This window comes from Diorhabda carinulata, chromosome Y, assembly GCF_026250575.1.
Source record: "Diorhabda carinulata isolate Delta chromosome Y, icDioCari1.1, whole genome shotgun sequence".
Classification (NCBI taxonomy): domain Eukaryota; kingdom Metazoa; phylum Arthropoda; class Insecta; order Coleoptera; family Chrysomelidae; genus Diorhabda; species Diorhabda carinulata.
Genome location: NC_079473.1, coordinates 352,781 through 369,049, shown reverse-complemented (window position 1 = coordinate 369,049; position 16,269 = coordinate 352,781). Strand labels below are relative to the sequence as shown.

Genomic DNA, 16,269 nt, shown 5'->3' with positions numbered 1-16,269 from the left:
ACCTCGACATAATCACGATGCAGATCTGCAATAGACTTTCCTCCTTCAATGTACTCCTTTTTACTATTCGATCGGCAGTAGTGGCTTTCGAGCCGAGGTATGGAGTTGATGTGATTTTGTACACCTTCCTTCATCTCAGGTGGAAGAGTGGGTTGCTTATGGTGTTTTCCTCTTTGGTCTGATTCAAAAATACCACCAATGTTGGATTTTTCTTTTCTTATCGCAGTGTTGAGAGCTCGAGCACTGATATTGAGAGTGGCCAAGAAGTAGATCTTGCATACACGTATTTTTTTCTTATCAATAGTAAAATAAAATACTTTGTTAAGGGCTCTTGGTGTTTTATCTAATCGGCCGTAACGGTATCGGGGGTTGACTTCAGAAAGACAACTGTTTAAGAACGCTCTTTGCAAATGGATATTCGAGAGGTTCCAGTATTTAGTAAAAATTTCTATGCGCGTTTCCTCGCTTATGTTGGCTGCACAATGAAAGCGACATTTAGTTTCATTGCACGGTGGATGTACCTTCCTGGCTTCCCTCAACTTGACGAATTTTTCTTTGGAGCCATCAGGATTTTTCCGCACTCCCAATGATTCGTAACTTCTTCCAGATATCTCCATAATAGATCACTTACCAAGAACAATATTACTAAAAATTTCAGTGTTAAAGAGGGCTATCTCAGGTTGTCTCCAATAATTTCTGGAAATTTAAGAGCTAAAGAGGGCTATCTAAAGTTGACTCTTCCTTGAAGAGGATAATCTAGAGGGAAATAAGTTAATTTACCATTCAAAATAGAGCCATTATCATAATAGTTCAGTTTTGTACTAAAGATTGATATGAAAAAGTTACTTACTGTCGGTTTATCACATAATAACCCACTATTGCACAATAGAACTCCACTCTCTCTAAGTGTGGCAAGGATCAAAACTGAAATGATTCACTCTTGCACTGCCCCCCCCTCCACAAATCAAAGATGGCCCACTTACATGCACTTCATCTAGGGGTGATCCACTAAGTTTTTTAAGAAACGGTCTTACACAGAGTTAGTAGAGGCAATTTGAAGATAATTCATGCAAAAAACTGAAAATCGCTTTATTTTGAGTTAGACCAGTCTTGAACTGGACAAGCGATATGTTAAGTTAAGGAATCAATCCGATGAGTTTTAAACACGAAAAAAAAAAGGATTATGATAGAGTGTCGTGATAAACTCCACTTTAGTAATGAAAATAATGAATTGTGATTTTCTGCATTAGAAGATAATCTGTAAAAAATACATCGAGGGAAAAAGAAGACATGTACTAACAAAAATAAAAGGAGTAACAGAAAGGGACATATTCAAAATTATACTTATCTACAATTATTCTACATATCTCATAACAGTAAAGGGTGACACAGAGTTGAAAAGCTAAGAACAAATGTGGAAAACATTGAGAAATACGGTCCCCTCAAAATTCTTTATACATATAATTAATATTAATTAGATACCTTCCATACAACAGCTGTAACCCTACATTTTGATGTTTAGGTCTTTTTTTGAGAAGAATAATGTTCCCTTTTCGTTCTCTCAACGTTTTTGCTTCTATTAGAATGATATGATAACAACATACTTTCAACTGGTTGTTGAGGTGCTAAAAAAATAAAACATAAGTGTGTGGATATGTCTCGGTGGAAACTGCATTACCTCACCCAATTCAAACAAAAATGTTTCTTGAATATTCAACAACTCTAAATAACTTTGACATGGTGTACAATAAACCATTAAGTGGCATTACAATGTATTCGCTAAGCTAAATTTACACTCAACTGTCATATGCATACAGGACTTTTCAGGAAAATTCTTCATTTTTCATTCAGTTGCACAATGAAAGCGACATTTAGTTTCATTGCACGGTGGCTGTACCTTCCTGGCTTCCCTCAACTTTACGAATTTTTCTTTGGAGCCATCAGGATTTTGCCGCACTCCAAATGATTCGTAACTTCTTCCAGATATCTCCATAATAGATCACTTACCAAGAACAATATTACTAAAAATTTCAGTGTTAAAGAGGGCTATCTCAGGTTGTCTCCAATAATTTCTGGAAATTTAAGAGCTAAAGAGGGCTATCTCAAGTTGGCTCTTCCTTGAAGAGGATAATCTAGAGGGAAATAAGTTAATTTACCATTCAAAATAGAGCCATTATCATAATAGTTCAGTTTTGTACTAAAGATTGATATGAAAAAGTTACTTACTGTCGGTTTATAACATAATAACTCACTATTGCACATTAGAACTCCACTCTCTCTATGTGTGGCAAGGATCACTCTTGCACAGCCCCCCCTCCACAAATCAAAGATGGCCCACTTACATGCACTCCATCTAGGGGTGATCCACTAAGTTTTTTAAGAAACGGTCTTACACAGAGTTAGTAGAGGCAATTTGAAGATAATTCATGCAAAAAACTGAAAATCGCTTTATTTTGAGTTAGACCAGTCTTGAACTGGACAAGCGATATGTTAATAATCATGTCGAAGCTGCGATCAAAGCACTGCTACTAAAAGATATAAAAACGGAACTAAAATTTTGCATATACCTCGTAGTATTCAAAGCCTCGTGATATTTCTGACAATTCCGGTATTAAGTTTAATCACAAATTCAATCGGATGAAGATTTAAATTAATTAAATTTTAAGTCTTAAACTGGTATTTGTTTAAACGTAATAGCACCCCAAAAGCCGTTGGGTTATAAAACGACGACGCGCAGTCATTAGCATTTTTAAATTACCCAATCAAAAAAAAAAGAATTAAATAATTGACGTTTCTTGAACAGAAACGATTTTTCAAATTTCAAAAATTAATTATTCAAACCTACGAACTTTTGATTTGAGGTTAACTCAATAATTAAATCACCCCGCGTTGTTCAAAACGTTCCGTTTTGATACTGAATTCGAGCTTATGACGTTATTAATCTTTATTTTTGATAATGAGGACAGTTGAGCTTTTGTACTGTCTCAAGACTTCCTCGAAGAGCTCCATAATAAAAACATCTTATTGTTCCCCATATGGGATTTTACGATGTGTCCAGTATAGGCCCAGACTTGGACCAAGTGTCCTAAACTTGGTGGGACTGTGATTCATCATTTGTGTATCCCCAGAAAGTTGAGCTAACGTATAACTATCATTTATGTATCCTAATAAAATTGAGCTAAAGTATAACTATCCCAATAAAGTTGGGCTAAAGTATAACTATCATTTATGTATCCCCAGGAAGTTGGGCTAAAGTATTACTATTATTTATGTATCCCAATAAAGTTGGGCTAACGTTTTTAATAAAGTTTTTTTTTGAGAGTTATTCACTACGCATAACATATTGTGGTGTTTGTTGATTTATGTATGTCAAACGATTTGACCATACATTCCTCAATTTTTTTTCTTTGGTTCAACTTTTTTTATTTCTTTTTTATTTACTCAATGCGTCTTTCTCGCTCGTTTTCAGTTTGTGGTTTAACGAAATGGGTCATGTGGATATTTTTTCATTGTAATTTCAACTAAACACTGTCCCAGTTCTACCAGAAGATTACGTAGTTTAGGAGTTATTCCCGTCGCCACGGCCGTTTAAGGGGATCATCTTCATCGGAAAACCGTAAAATAGCCGCATTATAACGAAGTCCCGTATCACCTTCCAGACCATTTCCGTTTTATCGTAAGATATATGGAATATACGTCAGAAAGTAACTTTTTTTTAACTCTTTCAATTTGGACTCGCATAATATTTTACCAATAAAACGATTGTCGATGTGATTACGAAAATGAATATATTGTATGAAAGGAATTCATATAAAACGACGATTTTTATAATGATAATCCACTGAAATGTTTACCTGCAGTTTTTGAAGACGACAACATAGATATATAAAGGCGAATCAATCAGTGTATTTGTGAATGTTGTCGATTTAGCTGAGGAAGCTTTACAAAGTCTTCTTCAAGATCAAAAATCCATAGTGATTCTACGAGGTCCAGATTCGAACAACTTTATTCAACAAAATCCCCACCTAGAGCAGTTTTTCCAAGACTTATTCGACAGGTAGAGTTTCACAGAACTTCAAGACAGTTTTATTTAGAACATGGTTCTGTTTTGTAGTTAAAACTTTCATTCATTCGACGTAGAGGTGGTTTTCTTTTGGTTTTGTAACAATTTTGATATATTCTTCTTTGAAACCAATTGGTGAGTCGATTGCTTATCACTTTTTGAAAAGAGAAATCACTAATTGAGTCGCTTTGCGTGACTGTTCAGTGGTTTACGTTCATTTTCCAAATATTACGAAGATAGGAACGAAATTTTTAATAACATGATGACTGTTTTATCATTTTCGAGTGTCGTTTCAAATCCGAATGTTATATGCAAATCAATATTATACCCCGTATGGATATTGAGGATATTATTTCAATTTTCATATTTATGCATGCGAACTTTTTCTTTAACAAAACATCGAAGTATCTATTGAAAGAAAACCAAATAAATATCTACGTAGGGCAATAACTAACTGAACTAACAAATAGAGAATCGCGTAGATATGCCCAAATACAAATTGATTTGTTGATTATTCATACATAATAATAATTTCGCCTAAAGGATAGAGGAACATGTCCGCCGCAAAGCTGCGGTTCGTTTTAATACTTTCCAGCCCTGTGGGCTCCGGTAGTTGCTATGCATAGATAACGTCCCCCCATAGATATAACGAATAAACATGGACGTCGTTAAATAATTATTTACTAAATTTGTATAAACACATTCCATAATCGGAATTATTTCCGATTATCAATTTCGACACCTCATGGATTTTATAAATTTATAGGTAAAATAAATATTGTTCACGGTGGATTCAAGAAGTAATTTTGAATTAAAGTTCAAGCGATCATTTGTTAGCGGTACCTACTCTCTGTATTTATCATCAGTTAATGAGATTCGTCTTTAGAAACTTTGTTTTCCAAAAAACAAACTATAATTTGTCTTTGGGAGTTGCCATTTCAAAAAAAAAAAAACACAATTCGTCTTTAGAAACTTATTTTTTTAAGAAAAAACTGACATTTGTATTAACGAACATTCTTTTTGAAAACCAAAAACATTTGAACAATTATGAACCAAAATTAGTATTTAGAATATTCCGTTTTTGGAAAAACAAACCAAAATTTGTATTTAGAAACTTTATTTAAAAAAATAGACATTTGTTTTAGGAGACTTTCTGTTTCATTAGAAACCAAAATTTGTTTAAACAAACCTCATTTTTCCAAAAATAAGATGAGATTCGTCTTAAGAAATTCTGTTTTTCGAAAAGCAAACCAAAATTTGCCTTCGGGTATTGCCATTTCGATAGAAAACAAAATTCATATTTAGAAATTTCTGTTTATGGAAAAACAAACCAAATGTTGTGTTTAGAAACTTTATTTTTCAAAAAAAAATAGACATTTGTCTTAAGACACTTTCTGTTTCAATTAGAAACCAAAATTTGTTTGTACAAATTTCATTTCTCCAAAAATAAGATGAGATTCGTCTTTACAAACTTTGTTTTTGGAAAAGCAAACCAAAATTTGCCTTCGGGAATTGCCATTTCGATAAAAAACAAAATTCGTCTTTAGAAACTTTGTTTTTCGAAAACAAAAAAATATTATCACAAGAGACTTTCTTTTGCAATTAGAAACCATATTCAGAAACTTCAAAAATAAACCGACCTTTGTTTTCCAGAACTGTCGTATTCGAAAAAACAAACGAAATTTGTTTAAAGAAACCGTTTTTTCCAAAAATAAATTGTCTGTTATCATAAAAAAATGTTGGTGGATGTTTTATTTAGATAGACAGACAAACCAACGAATTGATTAAATAAAGTTTGTAAAAAGAAAAATTTCTAGGAACCAGAAATAAGTGGACTTAGGGAGAGATACTTAACCTCTAAGGAAAATAAGATCCGAGATTATTTTATATATCAAACAATACATGTGAACGTCCATTTTCAAAATAGAATAATTTCGACTATTTAATTAACAATAATTGTATTCAACGATCTAATTTAATGAACAGTTACAACAAAATTTCTCTGTAACACAGTTTATAAACTCGACGATGAGGTTCACCTTTTGTTTTCCATTTCCAACTTTTTCCCTCCACGCTTTTATTTATTAAGGAGGATGAATTAATAAAAACGTATACAAAGTAAAGTTTTACAAGCCGTTAGAACTTCATTTACATCCTCAAAAAAAAAGACATAAAATATCCCCCAAAATAAAATACGTTGCGAAAAATATTCCGAATAAAAAAATTCTCAACGAGGCCGTTTTAGAGAAATTTCAGTGTAGTCGGTGCTCACACAAGTACCTAGCCTGACCTAAATATGGCGGTAGTTATTTGAAAAATATTAGAAAGTACACAATCTATACAAAACTTTCATTTGAAAGGCGTTAGCCTAAATAATATGAAAGTTGAACTGAATTCTACGCAGGGCGAGATTGCTAGTTCGTTATAAACAGTAAAATATTGTGTAGCAAAGTTTATACGAGACCGTACGACCTTCGAAGACCAAATGTTTCAATATTGAAGACTCGATCGTGATGGTATTGATATTTTACTGTAGATATTAGTTAGTAGATTGATTTACTTTAATTTTTAATTTAGTTAAAATCCGAAAGATAAATAAAAAGCCGACAGTTTTCTTTGCGGAGTAATGTTCCACAATTTCTACTAAACTGGTAAGACTAACGAACAATATAAATCAGCTTAACGTCGTAGCATTAATCTAAACGCCAGAAGGGATTAAATTTTTGACTAAATTGGTATACCTTTCAAACGGTTGGGATTTTTGAGTCCTTATTTCACACTTGACCGGAAGAAAGATGTGAATAATTGCTTAGGAAAAACTTTTTTCTTATATTTCAAGCCACATTTTCTGGAAATTCGAATTTCATTGCGTAATGTAACGCTTTGGCATATCTTGACAATCAAAACGATTACCACTTGAATAATCGATCATAATCGATTATTATTTAATCGTAACTAATCGATTTTTAGCCAATTACGTTTCTCAATTCGTAAAACTTAATATTAATTTAATTTAATTCAATACTCAAACTTTCTATTGGATATTGTTTGTTTTATTAGGGGTTCGTGATGTTTTTTTATGACTTCTTGAAATTTAAAATATCCGTTTTATACGGATTATTATACTGTTTATACGAAATGTAGAAGTTTATTTCGTGATAAAGAGTACTGCATGGGATTTATTCATAAAAAGCAGTGGCTATATAACCAAACAGACTGAATACATTGTTCACTCCGATATAGATTGACGCTCGTTTCGATAACCAAGTTATATCATCTTCCGAAACTGAAGATAAACTATGTATTCTAAGTGCATTTAAGCCCTCGAAAGCTCCTGCATAGATATCTGATTTTTCGAAAGCTTTGTCTGACTTTTGTATATGTTAATATTTAATTTCTTATTTTTTAGACCTTTTAATATGTTTATACTTCTGAATTTTCTTGATTTTTGGAGTCTTTTGTTTTAAAAAACGTCAAATTTTTATTTGTATTCCAAAAATTACGAAAAAAAAACGGAATAGGCCTAGAATCAAGAAGAAGAAGAAGAAAATTTAATGAAATAATGTCGAAAAATAGACAAAAAGGATACTAAATATGTAATTGTTAGGTAGTTTCGTTGTTGTTGAGTTCCAACCTAAAATTCATCACCTTGTATATGTTGGAAACGATAAAAAAATGCATGTGTGCAGAAAGGAAGCAAATAGCATTGCATAAATGAAGGACGGAATTAGAATAAGAAGGATATGACGGATATGGACGGTGACATCATTGATGATCATAATTCCAGCAATATGATGATAATCTAATTCAAAAACGTTAATCACATTTGCTGGATCCACATTAGATCCATAGGATGCTGTATGACCATCTGTAAACAAAAATTCAAACATATCTAATGCATAACATCCCCATACTGTCAATTTTTTCAAATAAGCTCCTTTGAAATCTATCGGAATTGTTTCGGAAGATGCCTCTCCTAAATTTATCGAAGCACCATTTTCGTAGTGGATAACTATCTCTTGAATTTTCGGAATAATCCTAGATGATCTGAAAATAGCTACTGTGATTACTATAATTTTATTTCTTCTAATGTTGATTAATTTCGGTTGCAAGGGACAATAGGTATCATCTCTCTAGCGGCGTTGGCCGAGAAAAATGTGTGGAGTACGATGTTGCAGTGTTGTCGGGTTTCGGGTTTGAACTGCCCCATCTTCATCTTCTATAAGAGTGTTTATCCCCATATTTAACATGTTAATATCATCATTAGTTAATTCCAATTTTGATTAACTATACCAAATTGATAAAATAGTATCTTCATGTTAACTACGGCCGAATACATAGGTAAGATAAAGTAATTGATTTTTGCATAATCAGAATCTTATTTTTTAAACGCGAATTTCTTCTCAAATCCAATTAAAGTTTGTGCGATTGTAAAATAATGTTCTCCCGTGTTGGGTAAATTGAGCTCCAGCTCTAGATGCAACGTCTGAATCTGAGTTTTCAGCGACCTTAAAAATAAGGTTAGTATGATTAAAAAGTTTTAATTAACAAGTGTTATTCTCAACCTAACATAAAAAGAAAGGTCTGAAATCTCCACAAAATATATATCCCCTAAATTGATACCGTTCAGACTGCTTGTATCTATAAAACGTTAACAACAATATTCATATTTATCAAAACGAAATTATTGTCAATTCTTTAGAAATAATCGTTACGACTAATATTTTAAAGGTCCGCCTTTTATGAATTGAAAATTAAAAACAAATTTAACTTTATCAATTGTGTTTCAGGTTAGCTTTGATATTATTATTTAAATAAAACACGATTAGTTTGAGAACACGTTTTACTTCGATCTTCTATATGTTCTAACCTAACTATCTAAGGCCCCCGCTTCCCAACTGTCACTTGCCAGATGACCATAGAACATTCAAGCTAGTACATGGCATCTCCCCTTTTTGGACTTATATTGAAATAATTGAAATACTAACTAACTAACTAATACTATTAACTAGACATGAAACTAATAATAATATTTTTCCGCTATGTATAATAGTCTCTTAACCTATTTGGTACATTGACGACCCGACCTGATCTTGTGCATTTGCTATTTGCTTCCTTGACACTTGTACATTCATTTGCCGTTTTATTATTATTAGTTCCACAATCGTTTTCATTATATACATCAGTGCTATTAGACAAACAAGTGTTCTCACTTGATTCATCAGCACTACTAGGTTTACAGTTTATGTTTATATTTTCGTTGTTGTTTGACGCATTTATAACCGTTGGATTTTTTGTATTTTTTAGAAAGGAAGAATTTCTTTTATAAACTCTGCCATTTTCATCACTCACCAAGTATGATCGTGGAGAATTAGTATTTGATAAGACTTTTCCCGGTGTCCAATACCCATCCTTCTTCAATTTAAATAGTATATCTTGATTTTCGTTAAAATCTGAGCTGCTACGTGCAGATTTATCATGATAGCTTTTTACTGCCAACTTTCTTTCTACTTTTTTCCCATACTCGTTAGTGGTTTTGGGTTCCAATAATCTGTTGGATATAGGCAAACCTGTTCTTCGTAACCTACTTTGTAATAACTCTGAAGGTGAGGCCTCAAGACCACATAGTGGTGTAACTCTGTAATTCAACAAATGAACAAATATTTCGTCTTCATTGTTACACTTTTTTAATAACTGTTTACATATGTGTACGGCTTTTTCAGCCAACCCATTCGATCTTGGGTACCTGGGACTCGTAAAAACACATTGTATATTGTATTGATTACAAAATTCTTTAAATTTAAAGCTGTTGTAGGGATTGTTATCAGATATAAACTTTGCAGGTAACCCAAAATTAGAAAATATTACTTTTAATTGTTTTGAGATTTCATCTATACTTTTTCTTTGTATTTCTTTCAATTCAATCCAATTGCTGTAGTAATCAACTACAACTAAATAATATTTTGATGCATATTCTAATATATCAGACCCCACTATCTCAAATGGATATTTAGGTACCTCGTACGGTATTATGTCAATCGTATGCACAACCTCTTCCATTTCACAATCTTCATTTACTTTGTCTTTTATGAATGACCTACTTAAAAGATCAGCTACATACATCTTTGAACCTGGTATGTACTCAACTTCGAAATTATATTTTAAGATTTTCAAGCGCATTCTCTGTAGTCTGGACGTAATTTTATTAATATCTTTTTGCTGAATGCCAATTATTGGCTTGTGATCGGTTTGTACTGTTATCTTATTACTTTAAATCTAATAAATGTTAGTCTCGTCAAATCCTAACAACGTCCACAAACTCCTTGTCTATAAAAGAAACAAAATTTTTCTATCTTTTTATTGGGGTGGTTTACTCCCCTTGTGGTTTTTGCTGCAGTTTTTTTTGGTCCTGTCTTCTCCTTAAATTCGATTTCTACAGGTATTTCCTCATCTGTCTTTGTTTCTAGCTCATAGACCATAGAGGTATCTATTATTCTTCTTACACATTCTCATTATGTGTCTCGCCAAATTTAGTCTTTTCTTATATTTCAAGCCACATTTTCTGGAAATTCGAATTTCATTGCGTAATGTAATGCTTTGGCATATCTTGACAATCAAAACGATTACCACTTGAATATTCGTTCATAATCGATTATTATTTAATCGTAACTAATCGATTTTTAGCCAATTACGTTTCTCAATTCGTAAAACTTAATATTAATTTAATTTAATTCAATACTCAAACTTTCTATTGGATATTGTTTGTTTTATTAGGGATTCGTGATGTTTTTTTATGACTTCTTGTAATTTAAAATATCCGTTTTATACGGATTATTATACTGTTTATACGAAATGTAGAAGTTTATTTCGTGATAAAGAGTACTGCCTGGGGTTTATTCATAAAAAGCAGTGGCTATATAACCAAACAGACTGAATACATTGTTCACGCCGATATAGATTGACGCTCGTTTCGATAACCAAGTTATATCATCCTCAGAAACTGAAGATAAACTGTGTATTCTAAGTGCATTTAAGCCCTCGAAAGCTCCTGCATAGATATCTGATTTTTCGAAATCTTTGTCTGACTTTTGTATATGTTAATATTTAATTTCTTATTTTTTAGACCTTTTAATATGTTTATACTTCTGAATTTTCTTGATTTTTGGAGTCTTTTGTTTTAAAAAACGTCAAATTTTTATTTGTATTTCAAAAATTACGAAAAAAAAACGGAATAGGCCTAGAATCAAGAAGAAGAAGAAGAAAATTCAATGAAATAATGTCGAAAAATAGAAAAAAGGATACTAAATATGTTATTTTTATTGAAAATTTAATAAAAGAACGTCTAAAAACAAAAATATACAAAAACAAAAAAAAGTAACGTGTAAGTCTTACATTAAACGGAGTCAAAGAAAAATATTTAACAGTGTAATATTTATTTTAAAAAATGGTAGTTTCGTTGTTGTTGAGTTCCAACCTAAAATTCATCACCTTGTATATGTTGGAAACGATAAAAAAATCAAAAATAATTGCTCATAATGGATAGAACAAATTTTTAGAAAAATATAGAAAACCAAACACGTTTATCGGTTAAATAGTCACGCCCCGATTCACATCAATTTGCTTTGTACGTTTTTTTTGTTGACGTGAAATATTTTTGGTTCATGGTTCATGCGCGCTTTTTTGCACTTATTTTTTACGACCCTTTTTCAATTAGAGTTTATTGGTTCGTGTTTATGTATCCATCTTTTTATAGCGAGAGGAATAAATATGCATTTTTTGCAAATTGATCATCGTAATTTTGAATAATTAAAAATGTAATAACAAAACTCGTTTACATTTTTTTAACATAAGAAATCCAAAAATGATAATGTATAAATTAATATTGATATAGTTTCCGCGTCCTGATCAAACCCTGTATAACAGAGTTATTTGATAGATACTTGAGTTTCGTGATACGGCAACACTGATGTGAATACATATATGAAATCTGTCATTGTCATCATAAAGTTTGACATTTGTAATGGCGAACGTGTTGTTTATTACGATTTTCGACGTAGATTAAACCAATGTTGAAGAATTCGGTGATGAAACCCAATCTCGCGGACGTTGTTATGAACCCACGTTTCATCTATAACATAAAACGGTTTTATTTCTGTTAAACGCTCGATGGAAACATTTTCGCGTCGATGGTTTTGTTTCAATGTGCGCAAACGCGGCATCCATCTTGTACTCAACTTTCTAATGTCAAAATTTTCAGTTAAAACACGATGTACATGTCGAGTATGTTTGCTATGAATAAACTGAACGATCCACGAGATTTCAGAAAAGATAATCGTTTTCTTCTCACTTCTCATTTTGAAAACATCGCTATACATGGTTTTCCCTAGCTAGTATCTAAAAGATTCAAGAATGAATGTTACAACGGGACGTAAAAGTGCTTTTTACGACCCCCGATATTAAATAGAATCATATATTGCAGAATTCTACGTTTAAAAACTACACCAAGAAAAATGTTGAAAAACTCATCAATTTAATCGAAAGATATATTCGAAAGACTATGGTAGAAACGGTCTAGAAACAAACAAAACATCATAGAAAAGAAAAAAAGGAAGTTTCAAAACGCATCTAAATAGGAAAAGAACAAATTATAGTCAAAACAAATAAAAATTTAAGCGATTTTTTATCAAATTGCAGCGTTTTGTTAGTTTAAGTTGAATGAAATTCATAATTTTATCATATCTGGTATACGAGTGAAAATTCTCTAAATCTGTTGATTGCATTTTAGATTTTAAACCATGCAAAACATTTTAAAAAGAATAATTTTTTTTCGTAATATCAACAATTAAAAAGTTAGAGTAGGTAATTTTTAATTTGTTACATGTTTCTCAGTGTACTTTTATATAAAACATGGAAATTCGTAATAAAAGTTGCAGACGGTGGTAAAATGAAGCTGTTAAAGTAACGACGATGTTCAGAAACTATAATTTTGTATAATGTTCAAAAAACAACAACTTATATATATTTAAATAAATTTATTCATACAATTTAACAAATTAAAGTTATTTATTTGAAAAAATGATTGTTAATAATAACAGTATGAGCTCTAATAGTAACTATTCCAACATCATCTAAATTTTCGGGATCATTGTCTGGTTTTTCTTCACGATTAGAAGTATTGACAGCGTCTTCATCGAAAGCTACTTCTAGTTGAGGTATTATCGTATCTTCGTTATCGTTTTCAATAATAGTACCCAGTTTGAGATCTTGTTTAGAACTAGAAAGTTCGCTTAACATAATAGGTACCTTCAAATCTTCAACGCTTCTTTCAACGAATCTTGGTGGTACTCGAGGTAATTTCTCCAAAAATACAATGGGGAATGTACATTCCGGTTGCGTGGAAGTATCGCTGGTTCTTCTTCTCAATATATTCATGTTTATTATTATAATAAACGATTCAGTAATTATGACAGATGTCAAAACAGATCTGTCAATTTTGATATATAAACTGTCAATTATTGTTTTAGAACTAGATATTAGAATGTGGGTTTTTTACGTAAAAAATCAAACACAAATTTTGAGTATATGGAAAAAAATTTTGAAATAAAAGTTATAGATCTTTTAATTTTTTACAACTTTGTCATTTAACTTTTTTTTATTAGACTTCTTTAAGACTGCAAGAAATCGAGATAAACGATTTTTCATCGAACTATTATTTTTTTTTGTTTAAAAAATTCTTCTTCTTTTGATGCTTACCCATTAATTGATGTTCGCGACCACATTTTTCATGGCTTCTCTATCTCTAGCGGTATGGATCAATGTCTGAATATCTTATATACTTGTCCACCTCCTCACGTTCCGCAACCATGACATCCTCTTCCGTCCCAATCCTCTCTTACCTCAATCTTGCCCTCGACTATCAGCTGGAGGAATTGATATTTATGGCCTCGCATTATATGGTCAAGATATGCAATCTTTCGTTTTTTCACGATGTTAAAGAGTTCACGGTCTTTATTGATACGCCTGAGAATATCCTCATTCCTCACTTTGGCAGTCCATGGTATCTTCAGGATTCTACGATATACCCACATTTCGAATGCCTCTAATTTGTTGATGTTTTTCACCTAAGTGTCCAACCCTCCATCCCGTAAAGAAGCACTGACCATGGACCATGGATGTACTTCGAGCTTGTTCAATTCGGCATTTTATTTCACCGACCGACCACCATTCTTCATATAGCCATGTTCCTAGATATTTAAATTTTTCTACCCGTTCTATAGGTTTTCCATTATATGTTACTCTAGATATTCTAAACGTATTCGCTTCCCTAGTGATAATCATCATCAGTTTTTTTGATGTTGAATCCCATGTTTTGGCTATGTCCGCCTACTATATTAATTAGTTGTTGTAGGTCATCTATATTATCTGTAATCAGTACTGTGTCATCGGCGTAACGTATATTGTTGACCCCGACACCATTGACTTTGGTTCCAATGTCTCTAGCTTCAAGTGACTCTCGAAAGATGGCTTCAGAGTATACATATATTAAACAGGAGCGGCGACAATATACAACCTTGACGTACTCCTCTCCGAATCCGAACTTGCTCAGTTAGACCATGATTTACTTTAACTTGCGCTTTTTGGTGCCAGGACAGATTTTCGATACAACGAATGTCTTTTTCGTCCAAATCCAATTTTTTAAGGAGCTGCATAAGTTTGTGATGTTGAACTTTATCGAAAGCTTTTTCGTAGTCTATGAAGCATAGACAAACATTTTTTCTTTGGTCATAGCAGTTCTGTACAAGGACCTGTGTTGCGATTAAGGCCTCTCTTGTACTTAACTCCTGTCTAAATCCAAATTGCGAGTCGCTTATATTATTATCACATTTTCTATATAATCTCTGATGTATTATTCTTAGGAATATTTTTAGGGAGTGGCTCATAAGGCTAATTAGCCTATGATCTTCACACTTTCTTGCGTTCGATTTTTTTGGGATAGGATTAAAAACCGAAGATAGCCACTGTGCAGGGTAATGACCAGTACCATATATCTTGTTGAACAGCTTGTGAAGCACTACTCTAATGCCCCTTTCGTCCAGTAGTTTCAGTATTTCTGATGGTATTTCATCTGGACCAGCTGCTTTATAGTTTTTAGCGACTAGTACAGCCTTTTCTATCTCTTCTTTGGTAATAGAAGATCCAGTTAGACATTCTTCTGCATCGAGTTCTCTGGTCTGGTCTATTGTCGTCAATAAGTTTTTCTACATAGTCTTCCAATATTCTGTATTTCTCATGATCTTCTATAACTATCTGGTTGTCCTGGTTGGTTATTATACCCAGACTTCGTTTTTTAAATATACCAGCGGCTTCCTTTAATCATTTATGGATGTTGAAATCATCGTGTCTTCGTTGCAGTTGTTCTATTTCGTTGCACTCGTTTTTAAGCCATGCTTTTTTTGCAACTCTAATTTTTGATCTTATGAATCTCTGTAAGTCTCTGTACTTATTTATGTCCTTTTTTTAGTTTTCTACGCTCATCCATTAAGAGCAAAATTTCATCGGTCATCCATTTTTCTTTTTTATTTCTAGTTTTGAATCCTAGAACACTTTGTGAGGTATTTCTTAAAACACTTGCTATTTCTACCCATGATTTTGACGGGTCGTCCTCTTCGACCGTGAACTCTAACTTCTGTATCTGAGAGTTTAATCGGTTGGTGGATATATCAGCTCCAGGATATGTGCATGCCGTTTTTACTGAAGAAGCAAATCTGGAGTTTATAAGGATGTAATCTATCTGGTTACGGGTAACGTTCTCTGGTTGGTCTCTTGGTGATTTCCAGGTATATAGGCGGCGAGGGTGATGTTGGAACCATGTGTTGGTTTATGTCATATGTTCTTCTTGACAGAATTGCAATTTAGCTCTAAATTTTATTAAAGCCGTACGATCGGAGTAAGGGACGAAGTCTACGACATATTTTATCAGGTTTTTGGATATTATCATTCCTACCCCTTTTCTGTGATTTCTGTTCTGGTTTCCTGTATAATAGAAGACACCATTTTCGACGGGACATATTCCAGAGTCGGGCCACCAAGTTTCTGCAACTCCGAGAATATCTATCCTGAGTCGAGATTTGCCAATTTCCCAGCTTCGAAAAGGCTTTGGGTATTCCAAGTTCCAATTTTTAAAGTTGTACGTAAGTTTAGTCTTT

At 32.5% G+C, this 16,269-nt stretch overlaps 1 protein-coding gene across 1 annotated transcript; it reads right to left on the bottom strand.

The window, feature by feature from the left end:
- Positions 1-9,103: 9,103 nt before the first annotated feature.
- Positions 9,104-10,186, bottom strand: LOC130903069 (uncharacterized). The gene is made up of 2 exons (XM_057815331.1): positions 9,810-10,186; positions 9,104-9,701 (listed from the first exon to the last, which is right to left on the bottom strand). The coding sequence occupies exons 1-2, from the start codon at positions 10,184-10,186 to the stop codon at positions 9,104-9,106; spliced, it is 975 nt and encodes a 324-aa protein (XP_057671314.1).
- Between the last annotated feature and the right edge of the window lie 6,083 nt (positions 10,187-16,269).

Excerpts from the sequence above, each read along its gene's own strand:
- LOC130903069 (XM_057815331.1), bottom strand. The coding sequence starts at position 10,186 with ATGTATGTAGCTGATCTTTTAAGTAGGTCATTCATAAAAGACAAAGTA. Across the intron at positions 9,702-9,809 it reads TGTGTTTTTACGAGTCCCAG|AGTTACACCACTATGTGGTC; the intron begins GTACCCAAGATC and ends GTTGAATTACAG.